This window comes from Cygnus olor, chromosome 1 (assembly GCF_009769625.2).
Source record: "Cygnus olor isolate bCygOlo1 chromosome 1, bCygOlo1.pri.v2, whole genome shotgun sequence".
Lineage (NCBI taxonomy): Eukaryota > Metazoa > Chordata > Aves > Anseriformes > Anatidae > Cygnus > Cygnus olor.
In genome coordinates, this window is record NC_049169.1 from 55,187,456 (window position 1) to 55,212,985 (window position 25,530).

The 25,530-nt window shown below is 53.1% G+C and overlaps 2 protein-coding genes and 1 long non-coding RNA gene across 3 annotated transcripts in view; 1 reads left to right on the forward strand and 2 right to left on the reverse strand.

The window, feature by feature from the left end:
* MICALL1 (MICAL like 1) overlaps window positions 1–12,343 on the reverse strand; it is a 16,753-nt gene extending 4,410 nt beyond the window's left edge. The window contains exons 1-7 of the mRNA XM_040544791.1: window positions 11,858–12,343; window positions 6,877–6,925; window positions 5,465–5,606; window positions 4,084–4,187; window positions 3,234–3,370; window positions 785–1,359; window positions 256–319 (exon numbers count right to left, since the gene is read on the reverse strand). Coding sequence (XP_040400725.1) covers window positions 256–319; window positions 785–1,359; window positions 3,234–3,370; window positions 4,084–4,187; window positions 5,465–5,606; window positions 6,877–6,925; window positions 11,858–12,003 — 1,217 coding nt within the window. The 5' untranslated portion in view covers window positions 12,004–12,343. The remainder of the gene's footprint in view (window positions 1–255; window positions 320–784; window positions 1,360–3,233; window positions 3,371–4,083; window positions 4,188–5,464; window positions 5,607–6,876; window positions 6,926–11,857) is intronic.
* On the forward strand, window positions 11,853–15,375 carry LOC121063934. The gene is made up of 3 exons (XR_005816230.1): window positions 11,853–11,946; window positions 12,242–13,533; window positions 13,623–15,375. It is a non-coding gene; the product is annotated as an uncharacterized LOC121063934 (long non-coding RNA).
* Window positions 15,376–15,530: 155 nt separating this feature from the next.
* On the reverse strand, window positions 15,531–25,486 carry EIF3L (eukaryotic translation initiation factor 3 subunit L). Its single transcript, XM_040544810.1, has 13 exons — window positions 25,389–25,486; window positions 25,191–25,239; window positions 24,876–25,086; window positions 24,218–24,297; window positions 23,874–23,935; window positions 22,445–22,514; window positions 21,673–21,746; window positions 20,457–20,628; window positions 20,036–20,190; window positions 19,092–19,262; window positions 17,579–18,076; window positions 16,467–16,547; window positions 15,531–15,781 (listed from the first exon to the last, which is right to left on the reverse strand). Exons 1-13 carry the CDS (start codon window positions 25,419–25,421, stop codon window positions 15,743–15,745), a joined length of 1,695 nt encoding a protein of 564 aa, XP_040400744.1. The 5' UTR covers window positions 25,422–25,486; the 3' UTR covers window positions 15,531–15,742.
* Window positions 25,487–25,530: the final 44 nt, after the last annotated feature.

Sequence of the window (25,530 nt, forward strand, 5' to 3'; positions counted from 1 at the left end):
TGAAAGACTTTCCTGCACTCCTGAAGCCCCCCAAGCTTTTTATAGACCCTAAAGGACAGAGCCCCTGGGAGGTACCAACACCAACAGCCCAGCTAACACCGGGCTGGCACCAGCCAGGGAAGGGATTCGATCACGACCTCCTTCCTCCCAAGAGCTGGGGCTGATGGAGGTGGGAGGGGAGACCGCAGCCGAGCCGCCCCCACAGCCCCACCTCGCTAGGGGGGTCCCAGGTGACCCGTGAACAGAAGGACGTACCGATCAGAGGAGCAGGGTCTCCCTCGGGGTTTTGGGACAGGGGGACTGGGTTCAGGTCCCCTACCTAGAAAGACACAGGGGCAGACTGTCACAACACCAGAACGACATATAGGGAGAGGTTAAATCAACGCGAGGCGCATCTCCCCGTGGGAGGCTGGTTGGTCCCGCTTTCCGCAAACCTCGTGGCATGGTCGGTGCAGTCAGTCTCCCCCAGACACCCCCCCCCCTTTTCCTCCCAACCTCATCCTGGAGTTGCAGCTGGAAGACTGACGTGTCCCTCTGTTTTCACCCCTGCACGCTGCCCTAACACTGCCACCTCCCAGCACCCTCTGGAAAGCTCCAGAGGGATAAAATGGAGCAGGCGGGCGCGACACCTAGCACCGCTCCCTCCTCCACGGGGTCTGCAGGCAGATAAGGCTCAGTGTCCGAGCCCAAGATTTAACTGGAGGCAGAAGGGCGCCGGGCTACAGAGAAGGAAGGAAACTCGTGGACGAGGGCAGCGCCCCGTGCTGCCACCAGGCTCTCTCACCGTTCACCATGCCAGGCGCGCAGTCGCTTGCCTCGCCCTGGACGGTGGAGCGGGGCCGGGGCACGGGGTGGGAGGCTGGAGGGGTGAGGGCTGAGGCATCCGTGGACCTCCTCGGGGCCGGGGTGGGCCGAGTGTCTCTGAGGCGTCCGTCCAGAGGGCTGGCTTTGTCCTGGCCGGGCGCTGAGGGTTTGGTGGGAAGGGGAGGCCTGGGGGGTATCTGGGAGGTGGGCGCCCCGCTTCCCGCGTGGGGCGTCGCTGTCTCTGCTTTGCTGGGCGTGCTGTCCTTCTCCTCCGGGCTGGCCGTGCCCTCTGCAGGCGTCTGGGTCTCCGCCGCGTTCTCCACAGCAGTGCTGTTGTCCTTCCCCACCTCTGCTCCCGCAGGGAGCCCATCCTCACCCGCGCTGCCGGCAGCAATTTCAGTTCTTAGCTCCGGCGACTGTCGGTCGGGGCTGGCCCTCCTGTCCATCTTCCCGCTCACGGCCAATTTGCCACGATGGTGTGTGCAGACAAACGTCCCCGCCTCTGACCCGGGCTTGTACGACCCTGGGAGCAGGGTGCTGGAGCACTCCTTGCACCTGCCAACGAGAAGAAAGAGCCCCGTGAGGTGGGAGAGGCCAGCCTGCCCTCCAGGGAACCGATGGGGCTGAGGAGAAGGGCTGGGCTGGCACTCGGAGATCCCTGCAGGGCTCTCGGGTCAGGCTTCAACCCTGCTACTAAATCGCATCGTGATCTTGGGGAAGTCATGCAGGAAAGGAGAGGAACAGAAAAACGTCATCACACCAGCGTGTGCCCCAGTGAGCTCGCAACTCAAGTACCGCATGCATTTGGGTTCCTCTCTCAGCTCAGAAAGGATATAATAAAGGGCAACGTTGGTGCTGGGGTACAGCACGGTTTCCAGAGTCAGGAAAATGAAACTTGACGGGCTGGAAAAGATGCACCTGGTGGGGGCCAGGAGAAAGAACAAACACTGAGCATTAACTAAAACAATACTACTTCTGACTCAGGAAATCCCTAAGCTGGAGGCTCGAAGGGTAGTCAGGAGAAGCAACATTCATGCCTAGCCTGGTCTGACGCTCATCCACTCTCTTCCTGAATCCTCCCTAATGAAGCCCTCCAGGTGCAGCCCTAAGTACACAGCACGGGCAACCAGCTCAGCCCTTTTCCACCTGGGAAGGGAGGAGGGCAGCGTGTATGAAAAAGAGCCAAGGGCAAGGGGCTGATCAAGCAGTCCCATGAAAGCCAAGCTTGTTTCTTCTTGCCTGAACGCTTGGCGCTCACAGCAGCTGGCCGCCCTGCGCTGCCATCAGATAATTTTGGTGAGGAATTCTGCTCTGGGTGTCCACTTGGCTGCTGCTTCCTTTGAAATGCAGAGCAGAAGCGTGAAGACACAGGGGCGGGGAGAAGGGGTATGACGAAATGAAGAGGTAACAAGTTTGGACAAGGGGAGAAAGAAGTTTGTTTTGGTTTTATCTCTGTCAGCCCACAGAGCACGCTGCCGCAGAACGTTCCCAAGCAAACAGCGGCCATGAATCAGCAGGAAAAAAAAAAAAAAAAAGGTAAGGAAAGCACACAGAGAAAAAATACTTAGGATGAAGTTTTGGGACTCTCACTGCTCAGTCTGAAGGGCCACGAGCTGTGCCAAGACAGGCACTGCAGCTCGCCTGTTCCTGGCCCTAGAACAGTGGTGCACCTGCACTCCAAAGCTCCTGCTTTTGCCCTAGCTGCAGACAAGAAGCTGTCAGCACTCTCTCACAGTGCTGTTTCTAAAACACCCCCCCGGTTGGCTTAGTCAGGAGCTGTTCGCACAGTTAAATGAGTTAAATGAGGCCTCCCATAACTTTCCTGTGGCTCAGCTTTTCTGTCCTCGGATGCCGGCTCTTGTCCTGTGGTCCAGAGGAGAGATCTCAACCCCCTCGTCATCCGAGCAGGGAAAGCGAAGTGAAATGACTTCACTGGTGCTGCAGGTAAGGACCTGCACCCGGGGAGTAACCGCAAGGCTGCTGACATCTGATCCCTCGTTCCTTGGTCTGGTAACAGCTTGTAGCTCCCCACACGCTCCCCCTGAGAGCTCAGCACCGCCCCAGGCACCGCGGGAGGAAGCAGATCTGCAGGGCTGATGGCCCACCTCGGACCTCATCGTGGTGGGGGTGTTATGTGGTAGGGAGGCAGTAAAGAGGCAGAACATCCTGGTTTTGGGGGGCGGGAGAAGCGCAAGAAGCTGGTCAGCAGAGTGGGAAAGAGCAGAGTGGGAAAGAGCAGGAGAGGCAGGGAGCGGGGACAGCAAGCAGCACGGGGCTGCACACAAGGAACCAGCCAGACCTCTGGGACAGGAGGCTGCGAGGGAAACACCATCACCGAACCCCTCTCCCTCGCGGCTCCGTGTTGCAGAAGGACACACAGGGATGGGGTCTGGCTGGCTGCAGAGCTCCAGCAGCTGCCCACCACGTACCTGAAGCACTGGCGGTGGTAGAGCTTGCCCTCGGCCAGGTAGCGCTGCACCAGGTGGACGTGCTGCTGGCAGGCGGCGCAGGTACTGCTGAGCGTGGTGCGCTGCGACGGCTCTGCCGGCTCCGAGGGGACATCGTCCTGAGGGGTGACACGCGGGGAGCTCAGCGAGGGGGGCCACGAGGTGCTCGCCACCAGCCCGTGGCTCCTCCAGAGCAGCTGCTGCCCGTGCTATGCCCGCTGCCGAGCGCTTGTGGCACGGGGGCTGACCTCAGGGTCCAGCAATGTGCACAACAGCTGCCCCCAAGTCTGGGCACAGGCGGGCCGCCACTGCCCGAATTAGAGAGGAAATCCTCCGAAAGGTGCCTTGTCTCTGTCCGGAGGCAGGGCTGAAGGGCCGTGCAAGGAACTAATCTAAACCCCAGGCAGCCCGGACCTCCAGGTGGTCTCCCTGCTCTTTGCCATCCCAGACACCCACTAGACCCTGAAATAAAGGGCCAAGGAGATGTCTTTTCTGCTCACCTAATCTCACATTCCTGCTCCTGCCTCATCTACAGCATTATCCTTCCATAGGAAGGGAGGTGTTTGTGCCCTGGGTGCTGAAGGAACCACCCCACACCCATGCCCCTCCATCTCTTCCTTGCCAGAGACAAATTTCAGTCCAGAGACCCCTAGAGAGCAAGGGGTGTCTCCCAAGGTTACCAGCCCCCAAACATCCCTCCTACCCCAAAACACGAAGCTATCCCCCTGCACAGATCTGTCTCACCGTGATGGGCTCTCTCCCCTCCCCTCGCCCCCAGCGCAGGGAGGACCACCGCCTCAGGCCGACTCAAAATCAAGGAATCGGGCGGTACCTGCGGCGTGGAGGAACTCTCGGCCGCAGCCACGGGCTTCTTGTGGGACAGCAGAGGCGGCGAGGCGGCAGCGGCCGGGCGCTTCATAGGCGGAGGGACTCTGGCTGGAGACAGAAGGCAAGGAGGATCAGGCGAGAGCGGTGACTCATGCCACGCATGTGGGGGAAGGGGAGGGGAGGGGAAAAAAAAAAACTCCAGCCTTGTGACACAGGATGGGACTTGCCACTCCTGACGCTTCGGTGTCTATTTTAGGGGGCAGAGAGAAAGGCAATCTAATAACGGGGCAGCCACGAGCCTGCAGCAGGTCCCCTTCTGTGGCCCATGGACACCATCAAATGCCACTTGGCTTCCTCGTTATCAGCTCCCTAAACAACGCTTAAAGACCAGAGCACCCTAAATACCTGCTGCTAATGCATTATTGTTCCCCACTGGGTTCCGGGGTGTCAGCGGGTCTGTGGAGCACCCCTTGCCCATCAGGCACTCACAACAGCCCCCAAAGGCAGCCCGTGGCTGGGAGGCCAGCATCTCAGCAGAAGTGCTCACATCCACGCACGTGGAAGAGATTTATCCGGCGTTGTGGCTGACGTGCTGGAGCGAGAGAGCAGAGCAGAGACCTGGAGCACTGGTCTCCACCCTGGAGGGATGCCCTGGAAGAGCTGTCTCAGAGCTTAGGTTGCAGCTGCAAGGACAGATGAGCTGATTTAAGACACCCCACCCTGCTTCCCCTCCCCCCGTCACTTCAAGCTTACCAAGGTGATAAAAACGAGCTGTGGTAGGCAGGTTCCCTATCTAGCTTTCCTCCATTTCAGTGGGTTAAAGCAGATCACAAAGGGGTCTGATGCGCTCCAGGGGCAACCCCAGTGGCAGGAATGCAGCATGGAGGGAGGAGAACCAAGGCGTTCCCCTTTCCCCAGGTGAGCTGTTAAATCATTCCCTGCCTCTTGTGAAACCTCGCCCTACCCCACTCCCTGTTCCAGGCTCGACTCGCCAGCACCACCAAGATCCAGAACAGGCAGGTGTTATCTGTCCCTCTCCCATTTTCTACAGAAAAGAAGGGGCATGTTTCCACTACCTCCAGGCCCACAAGCCTTCAAACACCCGCCCACAAAGTGGCTGCAGGACCCCACAAATGCTGAACTCCAAAACCACCACGCAGGATTCCTTCCCAGATATCAGCCCCAACTCCCATAAAATCTAATTTCTAGATGCAGAGCACTCCATGCACAGAAAAAAAAAAAAAAGAAGAAAAAAAAAGGTTTGGGCTAGGAATAGGAAGGGGATGGAAGGAATTTGGAAGACTTCTCTCAGCACGCGGTGCCTCTGGGTTTCTGGAGCCAAGCGGGGGGCAAACTGGAAGGCAGAGGTGGGGAAGGGCACTCACCTTGGCTGGGGTTGTTGAAATGGTTGTAATACTGAGACACGTAAGTCATGATGCTGAGGCAGTCGGGGACTTTCATGGAGACCATGTCATTGGGATCTAGCAGAGCTGGGATGCCCAGCTCCCGCTCCGCCAACTCGAAGGCCTGCAGGAACAGCAGAAAGAGGTGGTAACGAGAGAAAATCGATACCCTCTGACAAATAACACAGAAATCAAGCCGGGAGGATCCTGCTGGAGATTAAGCAGTAAGCCTGTGGCGTCCCAGGTAGACAGAGGATCCCAGACGTGCTGCTTGACTGGAAAGAAGGGAACAAGCTGCTGCAGCTGCCCCAGTGTCATTTCAGCTGTCCGCGCCCCTGCAGCTTCCTCCTAAGTGCTCAAGTCATTCAGCTACCGCTCTGGGACAGGGAGGGGGACTCTCAGGAGGTCTCAGAGCTGAAAAAGATGTGTTTTTTCAACCTGTGAAACAGGCACACCACCGCTTACCCTCAAGCAAGAGCCTGGCAGAGCCTTGGCTGGCTCTGGGGAGGGCCGGGGACCGGCAGGTACTTCCTACACAGCCAAATACCAGCTCTACTGCGCGGTGGCCCTGGTCACCCCAAACAGTGACCCTGCAGAAAGCCAGCCCCTGCCCATCCTTTCACACTCTGGGGTGCCACATCTCCTCCTGCCACCACCAGTGCAGCCACGCCTGACCAACAGCCAGCAGCCTGCCACGCACAAGCCGCTTGGGTGCTTTTCTGGGTCTTGGTGAGCAGAAATAACAGCGACACTGTGACAAGAAGCACGTAACTCCTGCAGTTACGTACGTGGCTACTTGAAAGGAAGCAGTGAAGGAAGAAAACAGCAAACAGCCATTTGAGAGCTTCCCACTCAGCAGTATACATGGATTACCAGCTACACAGATACACTCGGCATCCTGCTGTTGCTCTCAGGGCAGCGCACCCACAAGTGATCTCTGAGGGCGGGGGGATGCTAGACCATGCAGAGACCGAAGAGAAAGCGGGTCAGGAGGGGATAGGAGTGGTGTGGGCCCTGAATGGACAGGTACCAGATGCAGGGCAGTAGATAAGGACTGGAGGTGTGTGGTCTCTGGGGTACAAGATGCTGTGCAGGGTGTGGGATCTGAAAGTTATGGAGGAATAAATGAAAATGGCCCTATGAAGTAAGTGGGGGTGTAATCCTCACTCGAGATGTCATCTTGGCAACTACCAGGATAACCACCTTATCTTCTCTTTAGTGCAGGCTGGACGTTGATGTTTCAGACGTTTCCAGAGAAGCTCCTGCCTGCTGCTTACCAACAGATCTTTCTCACCCCCTCAGCGCTGTCACTAAGTTCTTCCCCACTGCATGACCTCCACCCAGTCATTCTCGTGTTCCTTTTTCCTTCTGTGTATGGTGCAGCTGGGACTTACCAAGCGGTTGTTTTCGTAGACATTTTCCTTGGAGAGAGAATCAAAGTCTCTGAAACGAGAAAGCACAAACAAGCGACATGAGACACAGAGGTGGAACGTGAGCGCCCCAATGCCACCACATGAAGGTTCTGGGGATGGACAACCTTCCTCGGGCATTTCAGCAAGTCAGCACGTAAGAACCTAGATAAACAAAACCTTGGTAAAGTAGAAAAATTGTTAGGGAAATTCAAATTAAAAAAAAGAAAGCCCCAAACGGGTGTTGGGCAGGAAATCAAACTGTTCTGCCTCTCATTTCTGCCCGTGCAGTACAGGCTGCAGAAACAACCACGGCACAGAGAGGAACCCCAACAGCTCCCAACCTGGGCACACTGTGGGATTTCACCTGTCCCCTCAGATCCCTTCGGGAAATCAAAACAGGGATCAAGCAGCTCCCCTTGCCAGAGGAGCAAGGCCACAGCAGGGGGACAGAGGGCTAAAAATGGTCTGCAGGTTTTCCAGAGAGGGGAAGACATACAGGAAGGAGTTAGCTACGCCTTTTGCACATTTACGGGGGTATTATGTGTGAAAGCAGCACCACGCTAAACCAAATATAACCCCTTCCTGTCGAAGATCTCAGCTTCGTTACAAAAAAAAAACCCCTCGCACAGCAGCATGGTGTGCCTGTGAGCTGCATTCACAGCCCAGAGGGGTTCAGCGTCAGGTGAAACGAACCTGATGGCGCAGTGAAAGGTGCCGAAATTTGGGACACTGATGCAGGATTCCCCCCGCAGCCCCCGTGCTGTCCCGTAGGCACCCGGGGCCCTCCTCAGCGCCGCTCGCGCGCCTGTCCCAAGGCTGCAGAGGAAGTCCCCGGCGAGCTCGGGGAGGTTTTCCCAGCTGCCCGCGACCCCATAAAATTACACTTCCCCCGTTCAAAAGCGAGAGGCTGCTGGTGCCGTTTCCTCCGAGACGAACCAAGCTGCAAGAGCGAAGGCAGGAGGCGTGCAGAAGGCGGGCCGGGCGTCCTACAGAAGCACCTTGCAGAAAGCACAGGCAAACGAGCCCACAGAACTCAGCCGGGTCGAAACACCACAACTTTTCCCATCCTGCACGCTGCTGAGAAAAGGTTTCAGTGGCAGGCTTCGCTTTGATGTGAACGCTGGGGCCTTTTCTGTATTTATGTCCAGTTTCCACTGGGAGATGTTTTTCCTCCGAGTCATTTTTTTTTGCCTCGAGAACTCCTTTAACCTTGCTGCATGTATTTATTATTTCTCTTTTAAAGAAAATACCAGCTTGGGAACGGAGAAGAAGTGATGACAGCAGAGTTATGGATCGGCTGCCCTCTAAGCATTAACAAGCTTCATTTTGAATGCCCTCGCTTTCAGGATATGGGAGTGGTGCAGCTTGAAGGCTCCTTGGTGGCCTGGGCTGGGAGTTTTTGACAGACAAAACACATGTCCACTCCACCCCACCCTAGCAAACCAAGGCCTTTTTAGAAAACCAAGTCAAAGCTGCCTGGGAAAGCGGAAGGCAGCGGGGAGGACGTGATGCTCAGAAGGCAACAGGAGGGCTCCTAAGCAGCGAGGGAATACAAGGATGGTTTTCCCACTAATGCAAGAGCGAAAAGTCTCCGCTTTTACCCTGGATACTGAGTTCCACCAGTACGAGGCCCTGGGGATCACAGCTTGTTTGGTCGCTCTCCGCCGCCTCTTCCAGCTCTCTCCAGGCACAAACTGGACCACACTGGTCTCCATCACCCGTAAGGATGTGCAAAGAGCACAGGAGGGTTTCCCCGGACATCATCTCCTCTCCCGAGGAAACACCAGGAAACACCAGTCCAAGGCATCGGACGTGAGAATAAGAGAGACTCTGGGCATCCCAGTCGATGGGATGCCTCGACTCAGCAAACCCCAGCGCAGCAGCGTATCCTGGAGGAATATTTCCATGCAAATAACATCCCGAGCGCTTCCCTAATTAGATACACGCCGAGCCACTAAGTACTGTGGGGTTTAGGGCAGCAGGCCCGGGGAAGGGGGAAGGGTGTGCTGCTCTGCTAAAACCCAAGCAAATCCCTGGATTCCTCCAACATCAATCACGAGCTCTCTAACGGCAGTGCTGCATAACGAGGCCCTCAGCTTCCCAGAGCTGGTCAGGGAAACGCAGGCAGGACATGGGAGGGAACAAATGGGATTTGTGAGCCTGCCTGTAAGCGATCCTGCGGCTGCTGGGACGCAGGGCAGCCTTCCTAGCACGGCTCTCCTCTCCCATTTTCCTCAAGCCTCCTCCATCTCTCCCTCGGCACTCGAAAGGCCATGCCCTCTTGTTCTTCTGGCTCCCGAGTGCCAAAACCTCCCCGGAGCTCTGGGAAGGCTGAACAGCTTAAGCTAAAAGATGCTTGTTGCTTCCCTAAGCTGCCACAGACGCCTCGCAAACATTAATTTCATGCTTCAGATTTCAAGAACACTAAGAAAACAAACTTGTTAAGCCCCGCAGTCTGCTGTCAAGTCGGCCTGGATGCTTCCAGCTTAACTGACAAGGGGAAAGAAGAGATTAAATGTCTTGCCCCAAGATCACGGTCAGACTAAATCCAGGTTGCGCCCGAGGGAGCAGGTTTGCCAAAGGAGTGCCTCTGCTGCTCCCAGCTCCCAGATAGGGAGAGCAAGGCAGCGAAGCCGAGATGTGTACTCAGTGGAACAAGAGCTGGAAGGCCTGGATGCAGACGTTCAGCCTCGTGGTTAAACACACAGGTCCCACAAGCACGCAGCCTACCCTCGGTGGGCAGTTCAAGATGTTCTGGATTCAGCAGACACCGAGCACTTCCAGCTTTGGCTGCTTCTATCAGAAAAATCAGTGCTCCCAGAGGAGCATCCCTCCAGTGCCACCTGCCTCAGTGCAGGGGGATTGTGATCGAAACAGGGGTTATACCGAAAATTATTCCAGCTTCACTAATCTGTGTGGCCTGTCGTTCCTTTCGAGACAGGGTCGGACAAGCAGGACAGACAACCAGTTGACACTACAGCCAAAGAAAGCCCTGAGGGTCCGGGTGCCAGAGCAGCAGCATCATCACACAGGTACACGAGAGATCTCCGGCTCCACTCCTGCACGGACACGCTCACTCCTCCGTTCTGCGGCTGAACGGAAAGGCAGCAGGAAAGGGGGAGGCAGCTGAACGCAGACGAACGTCAGCCTTTGGGGCTGACGGGAGCAGCGCGGTCGTCTCAGGAGAGCCCCTCGCAGAGGAAGACCCTGCCAGGTCAGAAAGGTCTCGGTAGTCTTTGCCAAGTCCTGTTACCAAGCTGACTGAGAGCACTTCAGAAGGAAAGGAGGGCCGTTACTTTTACTCTGCCATCGGGAGATTTTCCGCCTCTGATCCAAACCTCCCACTTCCAAATCAGGACAGGCTGAGGAAGCTGGAATCAGATGAAATGGTGCTGCTCCTGACCACCCTGCGAAAATCCTTCCACAAGATGCCATGTCCTTGTAAGGCACTGGGCTTTGCCTTTACAACGCAGCTCGTGCAGAGCAACTGTGAAGCATTTCGTTAGGACATCTGCCAGGAGCTGATTTAAGCCCACTGACGACTTAAGAGCAGCGGCTGCTGCTTAGTGGGATGGTAAATATGGTCAACGGGAAGCCAGCAGGTGGTTTTAGTGGTCTTTATTGTCAGCTTTTACTGAACCTTCGCTTTTCGGTTCTGTTACTGTGCTACCGACCAAAAAATCAGAAACACAGGAGCTGCTGGTGTTCCGGTCCTTGACTTGCCTCTTCCTCTCCAGCAGCCGAGACAGAGACACATAGCACCCTTGAGACCAGGAGCATTGTCAGAGGCTCTGTTCTGCCTTGTCAGTGTCAAACACTGGATGGCTGGGCTCTCAGTGACTCCTCAACACCACACTGAGGGTTTCAAGGTGTCCACCCCAAAAAAAGTCAGACAGCAGTAGGGTTTCTAGCCTACCTGTTCAGCTCCTGCTTGTACCAACGCGGGCGCTGCAGCTCCACTGGGGCACCGCTGCTACCCTGCTGCCTGCCATAGACTGTCTTTGCTGCTGTTGTGACGAAAAGCCACCCCAGGGCCAGCTCAGAAAAGAGGATTTGGTCAGTCGAGGCAGCCTCAGCTGACGGCAGGAACAAGAACCAGCCCAGGAGCAGAACGTGACAGGGGACGCAGCGCTGTTCGCGGGGCTGGAAAGCCTTGCTGACAGGTGAGGAGCGCGTGCACACGTGCACGCCGGGGGCACAGCAAGGTGGGGCGAAGCGAAAGGTGAGGGCTAGCGAAGACGAGAAGACTGGAGCAGACAGGAGGCGGATTCCCAGCAGCGTCGGGGCAGGCAGGGTTACAGCAGCAGCGGCAGGTCGGGGCAGATTCCTTCCCTCGGCTCAGCCAGTTTCGCCAGCGTGACAGCGTGCCCCGGAGCGATCCCAAGCTCACGTCTGCCTCGTCGAGCTCCCATCCCCTCTGCTCTCCCAGAAACCTCGCAAAAGGGAGGCGGATGGGCAGGAGTAACCGAATTACAAGCCGTTTGCGGAGGGAGGCCAGCGGAGCTCGATAACCCCGGTGGCGTTCGCTGCGGCACGAATCGGGCTGGGAGCAGCCCGGCGCGTTGCGGGCTGGCCACCTTTGGCGAGCCGGGAGCAGCCCCGCGCCAGGCGGGATGCTGCTCCTTGGGAAGAGGGATCGCCCACCTCGCTCCGCTGCGAAACACCCCCTCGGGGATGCAGCAACAACCACTGCCCGCCAGCCCCGCAAACCCTCCCTGACGGCTGAGCCCAGCCCAGCACCAACCCCGCGCCACTCCCGCACACCCCCAAGCTCAGTACCCAGCGGCCGCTCCCCCAACCCCAAAACCCCCAGCCCCAAAACCCCACGGGGGGCGGAGGGGACGGAGGCGGGGTGGGGGGGGGGACACCCCTCCGCCTCCTCCCCGTCCCCCACCCGCCCCTGCCCGGCTGGGCGGCCGAGGCGAGGCCGGTGCTGCGCGGCCTGGTTCGCCGCCCTACTCACAGCAGGTCGGGCCGGTGCCGGTGCAGGATGGCGCAGAAGGCCAGGCCGTCGCGGAACGAGGCGCTGAGGTCGCGGATCTCCACGCCGCGGTAACCCTCGCACTGCCGCCGGCACCAGGCTTGCAGGGCGCCCCGCGGGCCCGACATGGGGGCTGCCGCTCCGCCGCCCCGGGGACCGACGAGGGGAAGGGAGGCACGGAGCGAGCGGGGAGGGCGGCGGCGCGGCCCCGCCTGCGGGGAGGAGGAGGAGGAGGAGGAGGAGGGAGCCGGGGCCTCGGTGAGGGACGGCCCCGAAGGCCCGGGGACCGAAAACGATGGGCCCCCCCTCGGCGGTGGGGAAGCTGAGGGTGCCGCTGCTAACGCCCCGGTTTTGTTTTCCCCACAGGAGCGCCCGGGCTGGAGCCCCAGGCTTTCTGCTCGCAGGTGGGTGCTGTGGCAGGCTGAGGGGAGCCTCTCCTGCTTCTTCTCCCCACAGCACGGAGAAGGCTGAACGCCTGGAGAAAAGCGCCTGAAGCCGATGAAGTCACCAGCCCTCGCTCCTGCCTTTTTTTTTTTTTTTCTGCTCAGCCCTTGAAGGAGTGGGAGAGAGCAGTATAAGCAGGAACTGAAAACGGTTTGGAGTGAACCCTAGTTTGCCTTAAAAAAAAAAAAAAAAAAAAAAAAAGGAAAAGGCAACCTCATTTCTGGATCCTGTTCGGGCTTAGATGAGGCTGCTCTTGACATCAGCAGCGCTCAGAATTGCTAGGGCATGAGCCGCTGCAGCAGAGGATGTGAAAACATCGGACAGCAAAGTACATATGGGACATGGGTGTCTCCAGGGGTAGGCTCTGGGCCAGGGAGGGCTTTGAAGATAAGAACATTTGGAGTTGCAGGCGGTACTTCGCAGGAAGCCCTGGAAGAAGTGGAGGAAGAGCACGATACGATCTCAGGAACCCATGACACTGGGAAGATGGATTGTCACAAGCATTGGCTTGTATGCTGAGTGTAACGATCTGACAAGGGGAAGGGGGGAAGCACGCTATTAAGCATTTGCTTATTTTGCTAAAGCTTTTTTTTCCATTTCCAGTTAGACAATCTATACCTACCTCTGTGGAAGACTGATCCATCACACACTGATGTCAAGCTTATTGCTGCCAATCCCAAATCTGGAGTCCCCTCTTCCTCTGCACATTTTTAAGTGGGCTGTGCATTCCATTCTCCTCTCAGATCTCACGCTTAGCACCATCCATACTCCATTCCTTCCTTGCTCTGTTTCATTCTATCACTCCCTGTCCCCAAAAGCTGTAACAGGTGAAAAAAAATAGGTTCTCTGGGGTTCAGCCCCTCTTTAAGTGCCCAAGACAAGCTGTGGCATAAATCACTAGAAAAGATACTATGTAGAGAAGAAAGGAAGGAAGTATTGCCACGACTTTGTAGCAACAGGGCTGGCTGCTCAGCCTTCCCCAGACGTGCCTGACAGAATCTTCCTGCTGTATCCTAAGGGAGCACAGGCTCAGGGATGTTTACTTAACTGCCTTTTCCAGGGTTGCTCGCTCCATACTTGCTCCCCTCACGACTGCAGGTCAGAGAGACAAAGTAGATAACCCTGTGCTGCAGCTCCCTCTTAAAACCACGTTGACCAGAACCGCCTGAGAGCGCATCTGCTATCCGAACCTTGCTGCGGCACGCGAGGCTGAGGTATAACAAACCCACCCTGCCTCCCTGCAGGGCGCAATTCCAGCAGCAAGGCTCTGCGGATGCTGCATGAACGCCCTGCATTCCTCTAGTTTCAAGCGGTGCCAGGCACCACGTCTCACTGAGCCCATCTTTCCGCTCTGTGAGAGAGCTGCAGCTCTTCCTGGCTCCATTCCACAAGTGCCAGCCCCGGTCAGTTAACCTTCAGCAGTCCCTCACGAGGCGTGGAGCCAGGCAGCCCAGCTGCGCCAGGCAGCGGATGGTCTCTGTGCATCCTCAGGAAGACACTCTGGCAGGCACAAAGACAAGCAGCAACGTATTCGCCTATGCGAAAACAGCCTGAAAACACTGGAGGGTTTAAGTTGGTAAATACATGCAGTGAAACTTTGTCATCCAAACACATCAATCACGGATTAAAAATGGACTAAATCCCAGTAACACATTTGATTCGTTTTCTATGCTGTGAATTAGATCATGGAGATGCTGCCTTGCCAGAGGTTCCTCTGTTGTATATCACATCTACCTTAGCACATTATCTGTGAAAAACTTGGGCTTCGGATAATGAGAAAGCGAGAGGGGTGTTGCTGCTGACAGCTCTAGTCACTGTGCTGCTGTTGGTAAATATACCCAGGCAGAAGAGTCACAGAATCACAGAATCATCTAGGTTGGAAGAGCCAGCCCTAAAAATTAAAAGGACCAGATTCTCTTGGAACACCACCCAGCTCCTGTTTTGCTGCAATGCAGCAGCATCTCAATCCTTCCATTTAATGATTTGGTTGCCCCAAACCCTTCAAAACCAGGCATAAGTTCTGAGCAAGCACAACACCAGCAGCAGCAGCTAGAAGGCCAACAGGAGTCGCCCACTTAAACTGCGCTGCCTGTGCCCTGCCTGCTTGGGTTACGGGACTTCGTGATGGGGAATGCAACTTTTGAAGTTATCTAGGACAGCAGAAACTTGACCCTCGTTCAAACACAGCGTATAGTCCAACAAAGGCTTATTATTCCTGACTTCCAAACAGAATCACACATGAAGCCAGGCTGGACTGCCAGGACCCTCTCTCAGTGGAAAGGAATGAAAGGGAGGGGTACCAGGAGGCAGACGGGGTACAAGAAGCGTGCTTTGTGTAGCTTTCCTATTACACACGCAGGTTTTTTCTCTTGCACCTGTTGTTTCCACTCAAACACAAAACTATTTAAAGGCAGTCTGCAAAAGGAGAGGGGAGAGAGAGGGTGTGGAGGGTTGAAGATGCAATTCATTCTTTGCATCCTTTTCTCTTCCCCAATATTTATAGATCCTTGCTTCCCCTTCACAGGACTAATTTTCAGCTGCTCTTTCAAGGCACTGCAAGTTTGCCTGGAAGAATCCAAGGTGGCTGGAGAGCTAGGAAAACGTTTGAAGCTTAAAGCATTTAAAAGGTTTTAACAAATCGAATGCCCTCAGGCAATTTTCTGGGGAAAATGAACTCCATTAAATTAAGGGCCAGGACGTGGGCATTGCCTGTGCTGAAATAAAACACAGCCTCCAGCAAGGACATCTCATCAGATGACCAAAGTTAATATTGGTTGAATGTTTAAAAATATCCTTCCCTTCCTTTAAAAACATGTCGATCCACTTGGGAGCATTTCTACTTCTTAAGAGCTAAAAAAAAAGAGGGGTGGGAAGACAAAAAGGCAACCTTCTAGGAAAACAACCACGACTCGGGTTTATTCAATGTGGAACAACAGCTGAAAGGAATAATATTAGCTTGCAACTTTTTCCATATCCTGTGGAAATGCTGTGGAACAGCTCCTTTTCTCCCTGTTCACCAGTCCTGCAGCCTTCCCTGTTCGCTGTGTGCAGCGCCTCACTGAGCCCGTAGAGCTATTCCCAGTTACCTGCTACAGCATCAGCCACAGACAGCACAAACCGGCAGTAGCTGCCCATACCTCCGGATGCAATTATGTTCTTACATGAAGGGGAGAAAAAAAAAAAAAGAAAGAGAATAGCAGATACCGAATGCTCACCAGGAAAATTCCACTCCTTTATTAGATGTCTCGTCCTTCGTAGGATGGTTTGAGCCAAATGAGTCTGCTTATTTAAAGTACAAAAACCTTTTGAGCCACAGAGGATTCCAGAAATGCCAGAACCCTGGGCTCCCCTCCCTCACAGCAAAGAGAATAACCTCTCCCACCCACTTCTCTGCTCAGGCCGACGGTTGAATCCACAGAAGTTTCAGGGTCTCTGGCCCATCTTCTTCAAGGTTCGGTTCAGCTGGAATTAGAAAAAGCAAAGGTCAGAAACATACACAGTGATCGACACGCTACTGATCTCCTTAGCGACCTTAATCCAGTGGCTCTACTCCTTCCTCTGCACCTCACTGCCAAAAGAGCTCTCGTGCAGCTGCAGGCAGTGTGCGGAACTGAATTAGAGAAACTCCCTCCTCCTCTCCAAGACAGCAGAGGAAGATGTGGGGAGAAGAGAGGTTGCAAAGTTCTAGCAATGGTATCTTAACAGGGTAACCCTCAGCCACGTACTGCTCACATCCCTGCGTCTCAGGATTTTGCTGCCAACGTTTCCAACCCCACAGCAGCCTCTGCTGGGAGAGCGGAGCAGTGACAGCACCTCACCTCCTGTCAAGTCTTTGAGGACGCTTTCTAGAGCCTTAGTTATGAGGGTAGAGATGTGAGGAACACCACACTTGTCTAGGGACGATGGAGTCCGCAGCATTCGAAAGTAAAACCCTCCTTTTCGGTGTGGCTCAACTGGATGAGCACTTCTTACACAAGAACATACCATTCCTCCAAAGCGAGCAGCTGCTGCTCAGACCACTTGCCTTTGCCCAGCAAGGCACAGCACAGCTGTCACACACAAAGCACTCCTTCATCAGGCTCTGCAGAGCCCAAACCTTTCCCTACTTTTCCCACAGAGCTAACACAGTTTTCCTGTCTGGCCTCACCTCCTCAAACTTGTGGATCTGGCGGATGAAGAAGTCCCCATAGCGTCGAGCAACCTTTGTGTCTGCAATGTGGATCATGTCCTGGGGAAGGAAGAGCAGGAAGTCAGGAAAAGGACTGCGCTGGCAGTGAGCAGCGGGCACTGCCGAACAGGAGGGGCAATGAAAGGGGCTCGACTCCAGCCCCAGTTCAGCACCGCACACGTACCCGACCTGTGCTAGTCCCACAGCAAGCATTCTCTGGGGACTGCCTTCCCTTTACCCTCGCCTGTGATGGGTCCCAAACTTGCACTGTATTTGTTTCCCATGTTCTTGCGCCCTCTGCCTATTTTCAGCTCCTGTGGCAGCAGTTGGACAGCCCCAACCCCAGCTCACACTTTGGTTCCCTCTACCAGCAGCTAAAAGTGGTTCTGTCTACCAGGAGAGCTAGGCTGCCATGCGAGTCAGGCACAAATCTATTTGGTTCAGGTAAACAGGGAAGACAAAGCAACAACGAGACCTTGCAGGTACAGACCTGCTCTAAGGACAAAGAGCAAGGGGCAACATTTTCTCCTCGTTTGGCAGGCGGCAAGAAACCCAACTGCTTTGAAACAAAATCCTAAAAGGGTCTTTCCCGTGTTTCCTACTGCCCTAAGCTGCACGGGTAGGTTGGTGACAGGACCATAGCTTGCATTTAGGTTCCTCCTAGAGCAGAGAGGGCTAGATGATGCTTCTGTGAGAAACAGAACTGTAACACGACAGAGCCACACCCCTCCTTTGTCAAGCAAAGGAGACACGGGACACACCTACAAAACTGATAAATCTCACCTGACGCTGACAGCGCTATCTGTCACCCAGCTACCACCCCCTGAGAACACTGACAAACGATTCGCTCTGTCCTGGGGAGGACATTTAGGGCTTTTTTCTCCTGGGTATGACGACTGCCAAAGCTGCCTGCAATATCCTATCGCTGTTCATCCACCAGCACTTCCATTAAGCAGGGCTACAGCTTCATCGTGGGCAGCCACGCCCATCGCATGGCATGGGAATGTTTCCCACAGGCTGGAGCAAAACCCGGTGCTGCCAAAATTTGCCGGGTGAAGGAACTTCCCAGCCAGCGAGGGGCAGATACCAACCTTGTCAATATAGAAGTCGACCTCAGAGGCGGACTGGAACTCCCCATCCAGCGCAGATATGCCGCTGGTCCAAACCAAGTTCTTCATCTTGTGCTTGAAGACAAGCAGCTGGATGCGAAACTCCTGTTCTGTGAGGTCCAAGAAGCCAGCAAGCTTGGCCACGGGCATGGTGGTATAGAGCTTGAGGAAGCTACGGATGGTGGAGAGCTGAGCCTGCTGCTGAACCTCGTCAGCAAAGACCTTGAGTTGCTGCAGGAAGGGCTCCTTGTGGTAGTTAGGGTGCACATTGTCATAGTTGGGCACCACGGGGGAGAGGAACTTGGGGCAAGCGTAACTGAAGAGCTCCTCGTAGACTTGAGCGTCCCCCTTCTGCATGCGCAGCATCTTATCCCCGTACTTCTCTCGCAGCTGCAGGTGGATGCTCTCGTCTATGCGCATGGGGTACATGGTGAGGGCGATGGCAAGGAGCGCGTGCATCTGCTCGTTCTGCTTGTTAATCTGAGGCAGAGAGGAGAACCCGTCAGCCTGTCGGCGGGCTCAGGATTTACGGCGCAGGGGAGAGGAGGGAGCTGTGTTTTTCAGAGACAGATCCTCTACCCAGAGCACTGCTGGTCCTAATGCTCAAGGGGAACAGCACCAAGAAGTGCTTCTGGGCAAAGCAGATGAATGCTGTACCAAGCCTAACGTCAATGAAAAAGGGGAAACGACAAGAGGAAAGCACAGCGAGGGAATGTATCCACAGCCACGCAGAGCTTGGACGGCCAGAAGCAGGTTTGATTTCTTTGGTGCAAGAAAGTCCAGAGGAGTAGGTACAGGAAAGGAAACGAGTTTAAGTCATCTCCTACACGGACTGGCGAGGGACTGTTATTAGGGAGGCCAGTGAAGAAAAGAGTGAGAAGGAAAATTCGTATGAGCGAGGGATAAAACAGTTATGTGGCTAAAACTTACACGCCAAGTTTTTGAAGTGCCACGGAAATAGGAACTGCCTGATTTGGCTACACAAGGAGTTGTAAATGAATCCTAAGGATGACGAGGAGAGAATAGCAGCAAGGTAGTTAAAAAAAAAAAAAAAAGGCATCAGAGGCAGCTTAGGTGGAGAACGACAGAAGCTTTGTTTTAGGCACGATGAGTTTAAACAATTTGCATGTGACTATCTGATAATGGAAATATATCTGATAACAGAAGTAGCCTGAAACACGGGACTGAACAGGACTGAGTTTTAAGGAGCTTTGGCAAGAATATCATTAGCAGCTGACATTCATTAACGACACTGCCCACAGGAAAAATGCAGATGGAACAGGGGCAACTGCACAGCGAACAGCTAAAAGAACCAGTAACGCAGCTAAAAGAAAACTGACACAAATGGCAAAGCAGGTCAAAGGATCTCCAGTCACCATCAGTCTAGAAAATAAAGCTGGACTATTAGATGGGGGTTATTGGGTGACAGAGGAGGGACAGGAAAGGAGACAGCAGCTTTCTCTTTTGGGAAGCCTAGACCCACTCTCTCTCTTACCATCTCGTACTTGTAGGTTGTCCTCTGAAACATGCTCTTGGTCCTCTGGATGTAGAGGAGGATGTTGGCAAAGACGCGGATGGCATCCTGGTAACGCCGCATCATGAGGTAGGCGAAGCCCACGTAGTAATAGGTGGTCACCTGGCACTCAGGCACCCGGGAGTACATGCTCTGGGAAGGACGGACGAACCGTTAGAGGGGAGACAAGCACCTCCGACCCCAGCAGCTCGTTACCCAGCATCCAGACACCTCTGCCTTTACTCCAGTCTGAAATATTGTAGGAAACCTCACCTCACACCCATCCCTGCACTGGCTTCCTCACTGCTTGTTAGATCATCCCACCCCCTACGTTTTCTAGTTTTGGCTTCCTGCAAGCAGGAGACCCTTGCGCTGTGCCTAGTACCGCTCCACTCAGCTCCCCTTCTCGCTATCTCCTGCCGAGCCTTGGACCAAGCCCGTGTTGCAGGGGGACTTTTTTTAGGCGCTGTTGTCACAAGTAACACCCAATCCTAGAGCAAACACATGCAGGGTGGGAGTGGGCACAGCGAGAACAAGAGAGTCGAAAAGAAGAGGAATGAGCCATAAACCAAGGTGGGAGCGACGTATCCCGCTAGCACCGTGCTACCGCTCACAATTCAATTAACACTGCCCCTACTGACGCTGCCTTGCGCAACGCAGCAAACAAACCTCCTAAAGAATCGGGCGCACGTGCTACAACAGCAGCAGTCATTATCATATGGCTCGATTTGCTGCCAAAGCTCCAGCTGTGTTCTGCACACACAAGTGTGGAACTAGATGTTTCTTCCAGCTAATCCTACGAACAAACTCCTGACAACAGCAACAACCTCCTCCTCAGCTACAGGATCAATTACGGCAATTTTTCAGGAGCCCATCTGAACAGAAGCATTTGGAAAACTACAGTGGAGGATTTGCTGCCTCGTTACCTTCTTGTTGAGCTCAATGTTCTCCAGAACCTTGATCGCTTGGTAGTAATCCCCCAGCAGGGAGTGCAGACGCAGCAGCCCAACCAGGCTGAAATAGCCCAGCATCTTGTAGAGGGAGTGGCGACCATATTCACCAGCCACACTTTCAGGATCACCTAGGAACAAAAAAGGAGCTGTTACGCTGTCCCCCCAAGGGAACGAGCTCTCCTTTCCACACCTCTGTGTTTACAAATAAAGGAGCAGGACCTCCAGTGTAATCACTCCTCACGTAAGGCCTATGAGAACATAAGAACCTCTTCCCAGTCAATCCATCCAACGATGAAGGGTTTGATCCAGCTCCCAGATCAAGAAAACAGCCTGGTCAAACCAAAGCAAGGCAGCAGAGACACCAACCTTCCGTGGCATCACCCAGCTATCTCACCTCCACTTGTGTAGACCTCCAGCTGTCGGTTGATGTTGGATTTGTCCACCAGAGAGTGCAGCACGTTAAGGACACTGTGGACGTTCCAGATCTTGGGGTTGGAACGAAGGAAATCAATTTCTTCTTCAGACTTCTTGGCTGTCTTGCAGCGGTACTGGCTGAAAGACTGGAACTGTGGGGAAGAAGCAGATTTGATGTTGAGGGGCTAGTTTGGAGACGTTCATCTCAGTGCAGTAAGCTCACGAGTTGATCACACAAATGCAGTACGACAAGCTACAAGTCCCACGGAGTTTAACTTGAGAACACCTGGCAAACAAAATGGCAAATTTTGGCAAAAAAAAAAAAATATACCACCATTAAAGTACTTAAAGAAAAAAGTGGTACTGTGCAGAGGCAATCTGAGGAAAAAGGCCAGTAAACACAACCAAGTGAAAGATCTCTTTGACAATTAGGACAGGCAACTAAACACCAATTTGCTGTCTAAGGAAGTAACAAAAAGAATGACCAAGTCATAAGATGTGTCCGCACACAAGACACCCATCCTTTCTTATCTAAGCTTCACAAGACTGCACTTGAGGAATTCCAAGCACCTCTACAATATTAAGTTACACAGAAAGGAGTCTGTAGAGAAAAACCAATAGTATTTGAGATCTGAATTACTGCACTCCGAACAGTAAGCATAAAAATATTTCCTAACATCAAGATCTTAGACCATAGACTTCAAATAAGGTCAGCAATCTCTCAGTGCATGCATAAAGGCCCTGCAAACTACAAAATACAAAACTAAAGTAAAACCATGTAACACAACAGAACTAGTATGAACAAGTACGTTAATAAAGCCTTTGTGGTTATAGCAGCAGATTTCAGTCCGGCTCTGCACAAACCAGGCAAAAATGGAGCTGTAAAAAAAAAGCAAACCAAATGAGGAAAAAAAAAATAACACCACCACCACCACAAAAACCCAAACAACGCAACAACTGAAACAGAAATATCAGTAGCAGTTCAGGACTCCCTAAATGGCTGCTGGTAGCTGAAAAACCTGTATATCTACAACTACTTCATCTACCCAGTGTCACACAAATAACAGCGCTCACCAGAGTTGTTTGACCTGCAATGGTACCCTAGATATGAGAATCACAGAGAGGAAGACGGAAAATTTAGTAGTGCTAATAGAGGCGAGGCCACCCCACGATGGCCCAGTCTTAGAGTCACGTACCTGGTATATGAATTCATCGATAATATCCCAGAGCCACTGGTTGGGCAGTTCCAGAGGAGCAGGACCATCAGCATCTGCAGAAGACCGTTAGTAACAGATGAGAAATTAACGCCTCGAGCAAGAGCAGTGGCAGAACTGGAGGAAGAGGCAGAATTGAGAACACAAGAATTCTCCTGAGCTGGGAAATACAGCAGCAGATGAATGAAGTTTGCAGCAGGGAGGTGATACGTAGCTCTGGCTACCTCAGCTGCCGTCATTTTTAAATACGAGTGTGTACGGGGTTAATGTCTAGAGCGTGACTGCTCAGCAGCAGCGATTCTCAGAAACCGCACACAAATTCTACGGGTTTATCCCAGCCACTTTTCTCTGCAAGACGACTGGCAGGAAGTCACAAACATTTAAATTTATCCCAAGCGGAGTCAACAACAGTAAAGAGCTGTGAAACGCTGCTGCAGTTTCCTAGCTTACGTTTACACGAAAATTCAAGGAAGATGGAAAACTAGATAAGTTCTGGTTTGTTTTTCTTTCTTTCTCTTCTCTCCCTTTAGAACATTTCAGAGAGCACTGTAAACTGTTTGGGCTTTCTGTGGTTTAAAGTTCCTGGATGTAAAGTTCAATAAATTCAAATATATGGAAAGCTCATGGACTACTTTTCTCTATACGATCTATAAGGAAACGTCTTCCAGTTTCTCTCCCTTTCTCCAGCTTTATCCTTGCCACCCATTTTTTCTCTCCAAAACGCACAAACCAAAAGAGAACTGCAGCAACTCACTCAGGATGTAGTTGAAGAGATTGCAGTAGTTGTAGTAAGATTCAAATCTCTGCTCCAGAGTGGGGCCCCCCTGCAATGAGAAGGCAGTACAGTCCGTTTAGTTTGAAGCACAGCAGGACTGAATTTACGGGCAATAACGTAGGAAGGACAGTCAACGGTCACAGCATTTGAGGGTATAATTTGGCGATGTTAGCGCCAATTTTCAACCAGGACACCATCAGCACCACCCAGAAAACCTGAAATTGTCTCACTATGGTCCAGTAGAAGAGGGCTAGGGTTAGGTGGCTTGTATCACTGAAATCTCCTACAAATAGAACGCCTTAACTCTCCTCGTCCAGACTGTCCTCTTGCTGTCCAGACTTAGGAACTTCATATTACGTTCAACAGCTTCTTGTCCTTCTCCCTTCACGAAAGACCTTGGACCCTAGACAATACTTTTAAACGCTTTCGAAAGACCAATGAACACAGTAGGGAATCACTCTTCCTAGAGCCACCTTCCTTGTTTCACCTGTAGACACCCGTGGACAGTTTGAGAACCTCTTACAGAGCACCTCAAGAAACCAGTCTCTCCTGTTAAAGCAAGCCTTGGTACTTGGGTTAATACATCAAGCGTTCTGAAGTTCCCATTTCTCCACCCTCTGGTCCCCATCAAAGCTACAGCTATTATTCATCTACCCTGTAAGTCACATACCTGTTCTGTTTCTTTCCTTAAACAAACGAGAACTAGTTTGATTTTCCTACTGATTTCAAATTAGCCTTTTTAAGGGAAAAAAAAAGTGTTTTTCCATAGATTATTATTTCCTCTGTTTCCTTTTCCTCTTCGGTGCCCATGTTTCCTTTTCCACGAGGCACTCTGACCCCATACGGTCTTTTAATCGCAAACAATGTAGCCTTCTCTTGTGACACCCACTCTCATGACACCCCCTCTCATCCACCTGATGATCTGAAGAACAAATAAAGAGCCGCAAAGGAACACGCAAAACAAGCCGATCTCTAAGTCCTGTATTTACAGCTCTACCCAGAAGAAAACTCAGCTCCCTCCCAGCACCTCCTTCTCCCCTAAGTTTGTCAGTGACAAACTGCCACATAACGGCCTCCTGAAAACGCAGACCAGGCCTTCTTTTTCGTACCAGCTGTCATGGAAACCTGCACGCTAATTACAACCAAGTTCGGGGAGACACCTAACGAGCTTCAGAAAGAGAGTCAAGTCTTGCTTTTCAGCTATCAGCAAATCTTTGCTCAACTAACAAAATGCACGGATTTTAAGCTTCCCTAAAAGTAACTTGACTCATACTTCATAAACCTTTCCAAACTTGTTTTGCAAAAATTATGGAACCACTAATGCTATTGTGGCAAGAAGATTTGTCAAGTTTTCTGGCACAGAGAAGCCGGCGTACAACCCAAAGGAAGACACGGGGCAAATACTCACGCTGACTTTGGCATAGATGTGCCTGTAATACAGCTCCTTGTACAGGATGAGGAAAACTGCATCTGTGAAAGGTGAGAGAACTGAACGTTAGCAAACCACAAGGCTTAGGCAACTGGAACTCTCAGAGATGCTGGTGATGCTCTTACTGGCACAATAATAAAGAGAGGCAAAAGAGGACACTTTGCTCAGTTTTGACTTCCTGACAGGCATCTACTGACGGAGCTGCCGCAGTGAGCAAAGATGAGCGACCCAGAAATCAGCGACAGTGTGCTCCAGCTCATTAATAAATCAGAAGTGATTTAGTTCCTTAGCTCTCTGATAAGGAAAGAGGAAGAAATGCTTACCATTTCCAACCTGGGGGGCAATGGCCTCCGCCTCTGGCCATGGGGTATTCTTGAAAAACCTTTCTGTCAGCTTTGTCCAGCTGAAAGATAGACACACACATGGCTTGAGAAACCGTTTAGCAGTACCAGAGAGCGGGAGTTAGGAGTTCACAATACAGAAGGCTTGGACTTGACGGGAAGTAGAGCAACATCCCCCTTTATTAAGACCAGTGTTGAAGCAAAGAAGGGCAAACAGAGAAATTAAATTCTTTAATTTGTCTGTAAAGCATGGAACAGTTGCACGTGTTGCTTTTGCATTCTCTTTATGGTAAAGTTAACGCAGCTATGGGCACAAACGGGAGCACCTGTAGAGAACAGACGTGACTATAGCTCGTCGCTTTCTACAAACCGGCACTGCTGGGCTCACTTTTTGCTGCCGACATGCCACGGGACCTGTATGTTCTTTCAGGTGGGTCACAACTCACTTAGACTTATGTTAAACTAATGCCCAAGAATTATGCTTTTCTTTTGTTTTTCCAATTTAATTCAAGCCGCGGGCTGTATTTTAAAGAAAACCCAGAGCTGGAACAAGACCACTAGTGACTCCTTAAACAAACTGGGAGTGATTTCAACCGGTTTTGAGGGGCGATTCTCCCCCGTGGGAAGGCCGGCCTGGTACCTGTTCTCGTAGATGTCCTGGATCTCGTACACCTTCTGGTCGATGACGTCGCTGGAGACGCGGCTGGCCTGCAGCTCGTACACCTTCTGGTCGATGAGATCCGACACGGTCTTGTGGAAGTACTGGATGAAGTTTTTGATCACCTCGGGGATCACCTGGTAGGTCTGCTGCTCGTACTGCCGCTCGTAGGCCAGGTCCTGCTTCGGGTCCCCTGCGAGGGGCAGAGAGAGCGGCGGTTGGGGGGGGGGGGGGGTGTGTGGCAGCCCCCCCAGGGCCTGCTCGCCCCCCTCCCGGCGGGCTGCGGCCCGCACTCACCCGTGTGCAGGTCGTAGTCGGCCGAGTAGGCGTACGGGTCGTAGGCGGCCTGCGGGAGAGAGGTCACCGACATGAGCCCCGATCCGGATCAGAATCCGAATCCCGATCCCAACTCGGATCCCGATCCGGATTCAGGATCCGGATTCCGATCCCGATTCGGGTCCGGCCCGGCCCCCCACCCCCTCGCGCCCCCCTCACATCGTTGTCGTAGTCCTCGCCCGGGTAGGCCATGGCGGCGGCGCGGCAGGAAGGAGGAAGGCCGCGCAACCCGGCGTACGGCTACGGCTGAGGTGAGAGGCCGCGCGCTCTCATTGGTTGAACTAACCGTCTGTCTTCGACT

Bases quoted from the DNA above. Each gene is read 5' to 3' on its own strand.
- EIF3L (XM_040544810.1), bottom strand. From the start codon at position 25,421: ATGGCCTACCCGGGCGAGGACTACGACAACGAT. The intron at 25,087-25,190 runs GTGAGTGCGGGC...TGCCCCTCGCAG, and splicing joins CGACTACGACCTGCACACGG to GGGACCCGAAGCAGGACCTG. The intron at 19,263-20,035 runs GTAACGAGGCAG...CGTCCTTCCCAG, and splicing joins ACATTGAGCTCAACAAGAAG to AGCATGTACTCCCGGGTGCC.